Raw genomic sequence first — 12,993 nt, 5'->3', positions numbered from 1 at the left:
TTGCGTTTTCGTTCATGTGTCCTCCACCCACGAGTTTGGAGCCATGCGCAGTGATTGCTTAGTGCAATTATCCATTCTCAATTTTTTTTTCGGAGCCCCATGAATTGCGTTTTCGTTCATGTGTCCTCCACCCACGAGTTTGGAGCCATGCGTAGTGATTGCTTAGTGCAAATTCTCCATTCTCAACCCTTTTTCGGAGCCCATGAATTGCATTTTCATTCATGTGTCCTCCACCCACGAGTTTGGAGCCATGCGTAGTGATTGCTTAGTGCAATTCTCCATTCTCAACCCTTTTTCGGAGCCCATGAATTGTGTTTTCGTTCATGTGTCCTCCACCCACGAGTTTGGAGCCATGCGTAGTGATTGCTTAGTGCAATTCTCCATTCTCATCCCTTTTTCGGAGCCCATGAATTGGGTTTTCGTTCATGTGTCCTCCACCCACGAGTTTGGAGCCATGCGTAGTGATTGCTTAGTGCAATTCTCCATTCTCAACCCTTTTTCGGAGCCCATGAATTGCGTTTTCGTTCATGTGTCCTCCACCCACGAGTTTGGAGCCATGCGTACTGATTGCTTAGTGCAATTCTCCATTCTCAACCCTTTTTCGGAGCCCATGAATTGCGTTTTCGTTCATGTGTCCTCCACCCACGAGTTTGGAGCCATGCGTAGTGATTGCTTAGTGCAATTCTCCATTCTCAACCCTTTTTCGGAGCCCATGAATTGTGTTTTCGTTCATGTGTCCTCCACCCACGAGTTTGGAGCAATGCGTAGTGATTGCTTAGTGCAATTCTCCATTCTCAACCCTTTTTCGGAGCCCATGAATTGTGTTTTCGTTCATGTGTCCTCCACCCACGAGTTTGGAGCCATGCGTAGTGATTGCTTAGTGCAATTCTCCATTCTCATCCCTTTTTCGGAGCCCATGAATTGGGTTTTCGTTCATGTGTCCTCCACCCACGAGTTTGGAGCCATGCGTAGTGATTGCTTAGTGCAATTCTCCATTCTCAACCCTTTTTCGGAGCCCATGAATTGTGTTTTCATTCATGTGTCCTCCACCCACGAGTTTGGAGCCATGCGTAGTGATTGCTTAGTGCAATTCTCCATTCTCAACCCTTTTTCGGAGCCCATGAATTGTGTTTTCGTTCATGTGTCCTCCACCCACGAGTTTGGAGCCATGCGTAGTGATTGCTTAGTGCAATTCTCCATTCTCAATCTTTTTTTCTTAGCCCCATGAATTGCGTTTTCGTTCATGTGTCCTCCACCCACGAGTTTGGAGCCATGCGCAGTGATTGCTTAGTGCAATTCTCCATTCTCAATCTTTTTTTTGGAGTCCCATGAATTGCGTTTTCGTTCATGTGTCCTCCACCCACGAGTTTGGAGCCATGCGTAGTGATTCCTTAGTGCAATTCTCCATTCTCAACCCTTTTTCGGAGCCCATGAATTGCGTTTTCGTTCATGTGTCCTCCACCCACGAGTTTGGATGCATGCGTAGTGATTACTTAGTGCAATTCTCCATTCTCAACCCTTTTTCAGAGTCCATGAATTTCGTTTTCGTTCATGTGTCCTCCACCCACGAGTTTGGAGCCATGCGTAGTGATTGCTTAGTGCAATTCTCCATTCTCAACCCTTTTTCGGAGCCCATTAATTGCGTTTTCGTTCATGTGTCCTCCACCCACGAGTTTGGAGCCATGCGTAGTGATTACTTAGTGCAATTCTCTATTCTCAATCTTTTTTCGGAGCCCCATGAATTGCGTTTTCGTTCATGTGTCCTCCACCCACGATTTTGGAGCCATGCGTAGTGATTGCTTAGAGCAATTCTCCATTCTCAACCCTTTTTCGGAGCCCATGAATTGTGTTTTCGTTCATGTGTCCTCCACCCACGAGTTTGGAGCCATGCGCAGTGATTGCTTAGTGCAATTCCCCATTCTCAATCTTTTTTTCTTAGCCCCATGAATTGCGTTTTCGTTCATGTGTCCTCCACCCACGAGTTTGGAGCCATGCGTAGTGATTTCTTAGTGCAATTCTCCATTCTGAACCCTTTTTCGGAGCCCAGGAATTGCGTTTTCGTTCATGTGTCCTCCACCCACGAGTTTGGAGCCATGCGTAGTGATTGCTTAGTGCAATTCTCCATTCTCAACCCTTTTTCGGAGCCCATGAATTACGTTTTCGTTCATGTGTCCTCCACCCACGAGTTTGGAGCCATGCGTAGTGATTACTTAGTGCAATTCTCTATTCTCAATCTTTTTTCAGAGCCCCATGAATTGCGTTTTCGTTCATGTGTCCTCCACCCACGAGTTTGGAGCCATGCGTCGTGATTGCTTTGTGCAATTCTCCATTCTCATTCCTTTTTCGGAGCCCATGAATTGTGTTTTCGTTCATGTGTCCTCCACCCACGAGTTTGGAGCCATGCGTAGTGATTGCTTAGTGCAATTCTCCATTCTCAACCCTTTTTCGGAGCCCATCAATTGCGTTTTCGTTCATGTGTCCTCCACCCACGAGTTTGGAGCCATGCGTAGTGATTGCTTAGTGCAATACTCCATTCTGAACCCTTTTTCGGAGCCCAGGAATTGCGTTTTCGTTCATGTGTCCTCCACCCACGAGTTTGGAGCCATGCGTAGTGATTGCTTAGTGCAATTCTCCATTCTCAACCCTTTTTCGGAGCCCATGAATTACGTTTTCGTTCATGTGTCCTCCACCCACGAGTTTGGAGCCATGTGTAGTGATTACTTAGTGCAATTCTCTATTCTCAATCTTTTTTCGGAGCCCCATGAATTGCGTTTTCGTTCATGTGTCCTCCACCCACGAGTTTGGAGCCATGCGTCGTGATTGCTTTGTGCAATTCTCCATTCTCATTCCTTTTTCGGAGCCCATGAATTGTGTTTTCGTTCATGTGTCCTCCACCCACGAGTTTGGAGCCATGCGTAGTGATTGCTTAGTGCAATTCTCCATTCTCAACCCTTTTTCGGAGCCCATGATTTGCGTTTTCGTTCATGTGTCCTTCACCCACGAGTTTGGAGCCATGCGTAGTGATTGCTTAGTGCAATTCTCCATTCTCAACCCTTTTTCGGAGCCCATGAATTGTGTTTTCGTTCATGTGTCCTCCACCCACGAGTTTGGAGCCATGCGTAGTGATTGCTTAGTGCAATTCTCCATTCTCAACCCTTTTTCGGAGCCCACGAATTGCGTTTTCGTTCAAGTGTCCTCCACCCACGAGTTTGGAGCCATGCGTAGTGATTGTTTAGTGCAATTCTCCATTCTCAACCCTTTTTCGGAGCCCATGAATTGCGTTTTCGTTCATGTGTCCTCCACCGATGAGTTTGGAGCCATGCGTAGTGATTGCTTAGTGCAATTCTCCATTCTCAGCCCTTTTTCGGAGCCCATGAATTGCGTTTTCGTTCATGTGTCCTCCTCCCACGAGTTTGGAGCCATGCGTAGTGATTGCTTAGTGTAATTCTCCATTCTCAATCTTCTTTTCGGAGCCCCATGAATTGCGTTTTCGTTCATTTGTCCTCCACCCACGATTTTGGAGCCATGCGTAGTGATTGCTTAGTGCAATTCTCCATTCTCAATCTTTTTTTCGGATCCCCATTATTTGCATTTTCGTTCATGTGTCCTCCACCCACGAGTTTGGAGCCATGCGTAGTGATTGCTTAGTGCAATTCTCCATTCTCAACCCTTTTACGGAACCCATGAATTGCGTTTTCGTTCATGTGTCCACCACCCACGAGTTTGGAGCCATGCGTAGTGATTGCTTAGTGCAATTCTCCATTCTCAACCCTTTTTCGGAACCCATGAATTGCGTTTTCGTTCATGTGTCCTCCACCCACGAGTTTGGAGCCATGCGTAGTGATTGCTTAGTTCAATTCTCCATTCTCAACCCTTTTTCGGAGCCCATGAATTGCGTTTTCGTTCATGTGTCCTCCACCCACGAGTTTGGAGCCATGCGAAGTGATTGCTTAGTTCAATTCTCCATTCTCAACCTTTTTTCAGAGCCCATGAATTGCATTTTCTTTCATGTGTCCTCCACCCACGAGTTTGGAGCCGTGCGTAGTGATTGCTTAGTGCAATTCTCCATTCTGAATCCTTTTTCGGAGCTCCACGAATTGCATTTTCGTTCATGCATCCTCCACCCAAAGAGTTTAGAGCTATGCTTCATGATTGACTAGTGAGGACCCTCTAGTGCGATCCTCCATTCTCCAGAGTTTTTCAACGTCAAGGGCAGATCCTCTTGACTGGGAAATATGATCTTTGTTTATTTTCCCGATTGTTTCCTTTCCCAAATGTGTATATGTATATTATTTATTTATTGTTGTTGTTTGTATTTTGGTTTGTGTTGTGCAGAAAAAGAAAAAAAGAAGGAGTAGAGATGAGAATTATCATGGACTAATCGCGGAAAGGGCAAGACGGACGAAATCAGTGGGGCAACTGTCATACCCTAATTTCGTCCGGGGATTATTACTTGATGACATGCAACCTTTGGTTAGCCGCTTTGAGATACTTGGCGTCCTTTGTTGCACAATAAATGAAGTCCCGAGACGTGTCAGAAATCAAAAGGAAGCAGGCTTGCGCGATCCGTGAAATTCCGTGATGTGGCGGAAATCGAAAAGATGTGTTTTTGCGCAATCCGTGAGTTTCCGTAACTTCTTCGAAAGCTAAAAAAGAGTAAATACATAATCCATAAGGATTCGTAACCTTGCAGAAGGAAAATAAGTATCGTTACGAAAAAAGAATTACCAAAAAATAGAAGGGGGTGCATTTAGTAAAAAGGGTGGTACAAATAGCAATCTGGCCCACTTGGGCCTTCCAGGTCCTTCCTCCAGAAGGCTGTTGCTTCTGGAGGAAGCAACCTTGCTCGCCTGGGCGAGCTGGGTGGCAAGCTCCTCCCCTATTTTGCTATAAATAGGGGGAGGAGTGAAGAAGAAAAGGGTTCAACCTTCTTGGCACTTCTTATTCTCTCGAAATTGCTGAGGAAAATTATTTCCGTGAAGAAAATCCAAGCCGAGGCGCTTCCGTAACATTTCCGTAACGTTTCCGTGTGTAATTACGCGAAGATTCTCAACCGTTCTTCAACATTCATCGTTCGTTCTTCGTTTTCTTCAGTCTTCAATGGGTAAGTACCTCAAACCGAGCTTTTCAATTCACTCTATGTACCCGTGGTGGTCCAGATTTTGTTTCATGTATTTTTATTCTCGTTTTCATTCGCTTTTTATACCCCCTTTTGACGTGCTTAAGTCATTTATTTAAGTCATTTCTCGCCTAATCTAAGAATAAAATAAATTTCCACCGATCGTTTGAATTGTATCATCCGTTAATTTCGATTAAAATGAATTCCGACTGTTCGGTCATGCCGTAACCACGTTGGAAATAAAAAAAAAAGAGGTAAAATAATAATATAATAATCAAAAAATACCTTTTAGTAAAATAAAGCGAAAAATCAATCGGACGTTTTCTCTTTGGGATTTCTCATTCTTAATTGAATTGACTAAATAACTAAAGTGAAATTAAGGTTAAAATCAACTCGCCTAGTCAAGCTCGTCCACAAAAAATAGGATTTGAAGGTTTTATCTCAGTTTTTCTTACCAAGTTAAATGGATCATTTTTAAAGGCCCAACACCTTTAAGTGATCACCTTTCAAGTAAAAAGAATCGCTTGATTCACGCTTAAGAAAGAACTACGTAGGTCTGATTTCCTCTTCGATGGAGGGTACGTAGGAGCAAGAGCCCCGCTTTTGTCGACCTCAAAAAATAAAAAGAAATAAAAGTTAAGGTAACACAATTTCCACAATTCTAAAAAATAGGCTGTTGTCCTTTGAGACAAACGTGAGAGGTGCTAATACCTTCCTCAAGCGTAAATACAACTCCCGAACTTAGAATTTTCTTTTTGACCGGTTTCCTTCGGTTTTTCCGACGTTTTCCACAAATAAACGTTGGTGGCGACTCCGCGCATCTTTCCTCCTTTGGAAAGTGCACCCGTGAGCCTCGCCCTCTCTCGCCCGCGAAGGGCACGTTGCGACACTAGCCTCGAACAAGACTCTCGCGCGCCCTATCTAGCCTCAAACAAAACCTCTGAAGACCTTCCTCAGTCACCGAGGTCTCCCTTCCTGAGATCATATCATCACTCAGCTCCCACCGTCCGCGGAGGTGCACCAAATTAGGTTTGTTGTAAGATTTCTTTTTGGTCCCTCTTTTACGGTTTTACCTATTTTCGCTTTTCATTATTTTTTTCAAAATAGACAAACAAGCAAACAAAGTACTTTGTGTGATGTTTGTTGAAATTATGAAAATTGGATGTTAGTGAAGCTGATTATTTTATATTCGAACTGTTTTGGAGTGAAAATAACACAAACTACTTTGTGTTATTTTTAGGCAAGTAGGAGAAATGAAGTGATGCAGAGGTAAATACTGTTTGCTAGTGCTAATTCCACGGGAACTGCTTTTCTGGTGAAGATAAACCTTTACAACCAAATAGTAAGTTGGTATATCACTCCCCTGAGTATTTCATTGATAAATCTTGGTCTTGCTGATACAGTGTTTGTATGTTGTTAGTGTTTTTATTACTGCTTTGGTAGAAGTAGAAGCTAGGTAGGTGAATAAGTATGGCTATCCTTTTCTTTGGCTTTTTATGGCTTTACTGTTTCTATGCCTAGGTGAATAAGTAGTCATAATATTCTGATTAAGCTTTCTATTATACAATAAGCAAGGTTCAATGTTTTGCAAAAAAAGTAATGCCTAAATTAGTGCTGAATAACCAGTAACCAAAGAAAAGCAAAGGTAAAACTTTTAAAGAATAACCAGTAACCAAAGTTGTATAAAGAATAAGCAGAGGTGAAGAAGCTAGGTAGGCTCTACTTTTGAAGTGGTTACTAGTTCAGTGCTGAATAACCAGTAACCAAAGTTAAATGTCCATTTACTCTTACTCTGATGCTAGTTCATAACATGTTATATGTTTGTTCCTTTTACAGCCTGGGAAGCCTGGGAATCAATTCATTTGATTTAAGTAGTTTATGCATGGAAACGTGTTAAAGAATGATAATTGAATCATTTTTTTATCTAGTGTATGAGCATGTGAAATAACAAACAAGGTCACTGCTTGAGGGTATTGAAATTGAAGGCACTAGATAAAGAAAGAAAACAAAAAAAAATGGTGAGAATTGAGATGGGAACGAGATCACAATCAACAAAAGAGAAACATGTTATATGTTTGTTCCTTTTACAGCAAAAACTTGTCCTGCTTTAAACTGGACCTCCAAATGGTTAAATTTATTCCAGGTGCTTGATCGTGCCCTCATGTAGCCTTTATTTGTCCATACTTTGTACTCTACTTTATTGCCAAGTGTAGAAGCAGTTACTTCCCTTCACATCTTTATACAAATATTTAAGTAGGCTTTTCATTCTCCATAGCTCCATATAACCAAACTTGTCTTCCACAAAGTTTCTACGTTGGCCTTGCATTTTCCTCATATCCCTGTGGAAAACAGTTGCAATTTAGATTATGCTTAAGTAGATGTACTTGTATTGTATGATCACTTATATGGGAATTTTAGATTTGATAAATAGTTCTAAAAGAGAAGTATTCATGCTTCTTGAAAAACATTATATATATATATATATATATATATATATATATATATATATATATATATATATATATACACTATTAACTAATTAAAATTTACTTGTAAATATATGACTTTTAATTAAAGTCATTTTTATAACAGTCTATAGTTTTTTATTATATGTCAGTTCATGATTAAATATAAAATAAAAAAAATGTCTTTACATTGGTGTATTCCAGTTATATATAAATTCAAAAACATTTGTTTTAGGGAACATGATAGATCTAGTGGGTGCTAATTTACTTACATGATGAACAGCTCCTTTCAAGGCACTTAATTGCTCGCTTGAGACTGTCCTGACCTATAATACACATGCAACATAAGTTTAGAAAAGGGTGTCTAGTAAAAATATAGTCTTTTCTAGTTAAGAAAATCATGTGAATAAAGTACAAAACCTTCTTCACAATTGTCAAAACAACACCTTCTGTGCATGGTGGAGTTGTAAGAGAACCAACATATCTGTAGTACGGTCTGCTTTTAAACTTGATCTCTCTTGGGTTGATTACTCCTACATCTATATCCTTGTCCACACTTGATTTTATGTCATTGAGCAGCTGCCAGAGAGAATAAAGTTTTTGTTATAGAAAAAACATATTGAAATTAATCACTCAGTCATTTCCAGCACCATATTACTCACTCAGTTACAATACATAAATTCGAAATTAACCACATAATCATTTTTCCAGCATCAAATTAGATTCTCTTTTATGACTTATGTATAATCATTGTGGTCACAATTATAGCTTTGTATTCTTGATATTGTAAGAAAGTATGGATAAATATATCTATGCAGCTAATATGGCTATAATTGTAGATGCAAAGATCACAAAATCCTTGAAATTGTAGTCAAAATTGTAGTTGTGGACCATTTTTTAAAATGACAAAATAGTTTAACCACATTTATTTGCTTATAAAGCAAAGTACAGAGTTTCAGCATTGAATAGAATTTAGGAGCCCTTTTTTTCATTTTTATCTATAGACTGCTTCTTCTAAAATTTGAGATTCACAGAATCACAGAAGGGGCAAAGTTATCTTACAATTTATAGGGAAGAGAAGAGAACTATATGTACTTAAATTTACATATTTGCAAACATTTATCTAAACTAGATATAGAAACATGTAGTAATCTATACACTATACAAGCCATTTATAAATAAATTCTCAGAAGTGTACACAGATGTCAAGAGCAAACCTTTGAAAAAAAGGGATCTGGAGAACCAATTTTATACAATATTCCAATAACAGCAAACTCTCCCTTAGAGGTTGTACGGATTGCATGCAGTTCCAAGTCAAACCTAAATAACAAATAGAAGACATCTATATTTATATGGAGAATCATGCAAAGCCAAGCCTAAAGAATTTCCTTAGCACTGCATCAAGCAGTTAAAGAAGCTAAATGAAAAATGGAAAACTCACTTTGTTCCATTCAACATGTGCTCTGAAGGTGTATGCCAATGACATTGAATAAGATTGTAGTAAGTTTCATTTATGTTAAGATGGCCTGCATCTCCTTTCCATTCCTGCTGTCAAAACATTAAGCACAAATATTAGGTTCATTATGCAAATTTGTCCCAGCTCTCAGGAAGTACTGATCCATTGATAAGTACTGCTATATATGTGACTAGAAAATTTTTATACTTCATGTTAATAAGTAAGATTTCTAGTGTATTGATGTGCAATATGATGCAACAACTAAGTGTATGTTCAGATAAAAGTTTGCAAAAACAACTAAAGTCTTGTTTCTACAAAATTTATGTGCAATATGATGCTACTAAGCTGTTGTAACTTGGTCAAGTCAGAGTCTCAGAAAAAAGATTAGAAGTATAGATTATTCTTTTTAAGAAAAAAGAGTTGTTAGCTGCCAATTGTTTTTGTTGTCTGGACTTAGTATATTGCAAAAGCTGCTAAATTTATCTAATGCATAGTTGTTGGGACTTAGGGGGTATTTACTATTTAGTGTCAATAGGGAATGTTATTCATGATAAATGATCCTGCAGTGAAGCATTGATGAATATAATAGTTATTTATGAAGTTTTGGTGAAAGATGAAAGTTTGTAGCCTTGAGCAATTTCTATCTTAAGGAGCTAAGATAGATGGAAAACGCAAATAATAAAATTAATAGAAGTGTCTGATAATTGGAATTTAGCTTGGAGTCATAATTTCACAGTAGTATAAGCCAAAGAGATACCCCATAAATCAAATGAATAAAAGAAGGAATCTTGGTCTCATATTTTCAGGAAACTATATATATAGACACTGCAGTAATGCAATTTTTTTAGGGTTTTAGCAAACTATATAGGTACATTAATGTGGTTTGCTGATGAGTTCATGTTCATGTTGAGTGATGGACTACTTGAGACTGTGGGGATCTTGTTCATGTTCACCATTTTAATCTCCTATGTAAAACATAAAGGGTCAACATTTACACAACTACGTAATTTGCTTTGTACTAATATTGACCAATCAGTTTCCCTTAATTTGCAGGACTACCAAAACTATTGAGCGATACTATCGTAGCTCTTTTACTCCTCAAGACGAACACGTTGAATGTGAAACTCAGGTACGCATGTGTTCACTAACTCTTCTTAGATAGAATTAATGCAAAAAGATAGCCTTGTCTACAACAATATAGTATATATATATATATATATATATATATATATATATATATATATATATATATATATATATATATATATATATATATGTATTAATGTAAGTCTTAATGATATGATACATCTCTATATATAACAACAGTCATTTAATTTGATCTTGTTAGTGAATATTTATTAATTTTTTGTTTTGGCAATCAGAGCTGGTACCAAGAGGTGTCAAAGCTAAAGGCAAAGTATGATTCTCTTCAAAGGACCCAGAGGTAATCACTTATGCCTCTTCTAAAGAATAGACTTGTTTTAATATATATCTAATATCTAATACCTTCTGATGAATATATTATCATGTTTTCAGCAATCACATGCATATGTATCTTAATCACAAACAAAAGGAGTTAATTAATATAGTTACAAAGGTTAGAAAATCATAACCACCCATGTAAAGTTAATTAACTTTCCAATGTATTGTTGTTTTAGGCATTTTCTTGGGGAAGATCTTGGACCATTGAACACAAAGGAGCTGCAGAATCTTGAGAAACAACTTGAAGGGTCTTTAGCACAACCAAGGCAAAGGAAGGTGCGAACACATATATGTAGAATTTCTCTTTATTGCTCTATGGATTCTTGATGGTACTATACCTTAATTAGGTTGTAAAGCATGTGCCTATATACAAGAACTGACAGCAATCTTTCCAGTACTTTAACTAGACTATGCATCATACTGTTTTTGATCATATATATATATATATATATATATAAGTGTATGTGTACGTATAATCACTGTTTCCATATGATATAAGGCTGAGGTAAGTGAAAAAAATGATATAGAGGAAGGAGTTTACTTGCCAAAAGATATGTAAAGTTAACTAGTTTTTTATTTTTCGTGTCAAAGTCCTTGAGATAGTTGGGATAAGCATGTTCCTTGATTGTTTGGGGCAGTGTTTGGGTGGTTCTTGTCTTGGTTTTGGAGGGACTCCAACCCCGACGAGAATTTGGGAGGGAGTTGATTGTATAGTGGGGTTTTTTGCTTTAAGTGGTATACAGGTTTTTGGTTGGATGTTAATGATGTTGGGGTATGTTAGGGTAGTGAAGCTTTACTAGTAGGACCACTGGGAACTTTTGTGAGGACTCTTATGTTTTTCTTGTTGTGCAATGTTCTCCCCACCCCTTGTGGGTATCCCTCTGCACTATATATTAATATTATTATTTGTCTTCCAAAAAATGAACTTACAAAAACATGAATTTGAGAATTGAAAAATATAAATTTTAATTTGAAAAATTGAAAATGATAAATCTAAAACTTGAAGGACTAAAAATATATTTAAGGAAAAAAAATACAGAAAAGTGTAAAATTTAGGGTGTAAAAGTTATAATTATGAACAAACCTGAATTAAAAGTAACATTTTTTCATAGAAATTATGTTTGTACCATTTTCTAATAGCTAAGAGAAATAAGAAGAGGATAGAGGGAAGTGTAAAAATCGAATGAATGATATAAGTAAAGAAAAAAATGAATTTAAAAAAAATTATAAAATCTATTCATAAGAATAATATAATTTGTTTTCAAGCTCACTCCAGGCCCACTTCCAGCAAGGCAGCGAGAGGTACCACATATGCTTTGTTGCCAAAGTATGTGCGTGTGTCACAATAGAGTGTGCATTCTTTTAATCCCTCGTGAAAATTGCAACGATATAAATGTTGGATCGAGTGGCCTCAAAATAATTAAAAAGGGGGGGGGGTGAATTAATTATTCCTAAACCTTTACTAATTAAAAATTTACTCTTCTACGGCTTTTACTATGTTGTTAAGTAAATGAAAAATAGAAAAGAAACTTAACCAAAATTACAAGCGGGAATTAAAGTGCACAGTGGAAATTAAAAGAGTAGGGATGAAGGAGACAAACACATAAGAGTTTTTATACTGGTTCGGCAACAACCCGTGCCTACATCTAGTCCCCAAGCGACCTGCGGTCCTTGAGATTTCTTTTCAAACTTGTAAAAATTCTTTTACAAGCAAAGATCCACAAGGGATGTACCCTCCCTTGTTCTCTTTGAACAACCTAGTGGATGTATCCTCCACTAGAACTGATCCACAAGAGATGTACCCTCTCTTGTTCTCAGTCAAACCCAAGTAGATGTACCCTCTACTTGTACCATAAAGGATGTACCCTCCAATGTGTTAAGACAAAGTTCTGAGGCGGTTAAACCTTTGAAACTTTGTGAATGGGGATACAAAAGAATTCTCAGGTGGTTAGTCCTTCGAAATCTTTTGTATATGGGAAAGGGAAGAATCAAAAGAGTTCTCAGACTGTGTTGTTTTGAATTCTTTGACAAGGGAGAAGGGAGACACAAAAGAATTCAGGCAGTTAGTCCTTTGTTCTTTTGGAAAAGGGAGAAGAGAGACACAAAAAGAATTTTGGCGGTTAGTCCTTAGCGAATTCTTTTTGGCAAAAGGAGAAGAGAATGAAAAGATGAATAGCATAAGTTTTCAAGGTTTAGAAAACCAGAAAACTTTAGAAAGCTTTTGGTACAAAGAAGATGGAGAAGTTCAAAGAGATTCAAGGCTTGTAAAGGATTGATTGAATAAGTGTAAAAGTGTATTGAAAAGCAAATCAAAGCCTTGCATTTATAGACTCTTCATGTCTGGCCAAGAGGACCATTTAGAAGAGTTATAACTTTTAGAAAAACTTAAAACCAATTTGAAAATGTCAAAAACCTTTTGAAGAGTTACATCTTTCGATTTATTCAGAAACAGTCACTGGTAATCAATTACC

At 38.0% G+C, this 12,993-nt stretch overlaps 1 protein-coding gene and 1 pseudogene across 1 annotated transcript; one reads left to right on the top strand and one right to left on the bottom strand.

Moving 5' to 3' along the window:
• Positions 1-7,368: 7,368 nt before the first annotated feature.
• LOC114410746 lies at positions 7,369-9,252 on the bottom strand (annotated as a pseudogene).
• Positions 9,253-9,916: 664 nt separating this feature from the next.
• On the top strand, positions 9,917-12,613 carry LOC114410745 (MADS-box transcription factor 6-like; the record flags this gene model as incomplete). Its single annotated transcript, XM_028374681.1, has 5 exons — positions 9,917-9,987; positions 10,094-10,169; positions 10,423-10,484; positions 10,699-10,798; positions 12,590-12,613. Coding segments are annotated over exons 1-5 (333 nt in total), but the record flags the coding sequence as incomplete, so codon positions are not given.
• Between the last annotated feature and the right edge of the window lie 380 nt (positions 12,614-12,993).

Source organism: Glycine soja, chromosome 4, assembly GCF_004193775.1.
Source record: "Glycine soja cultivar W05 chromosome 4, ASM419377v2, whole genome shotgun sequence".
Classification (NCBI taxonomy): domain Eukaryota; kingdom Viridiplantae; phylum Streptophyta; class Magnoliopsida; order Fabales; family Fabaceae; genus Glycine; species Glycine soja.
This window is presented reverse-complemented; position numbering and strand designations above follow the sequence as displayed.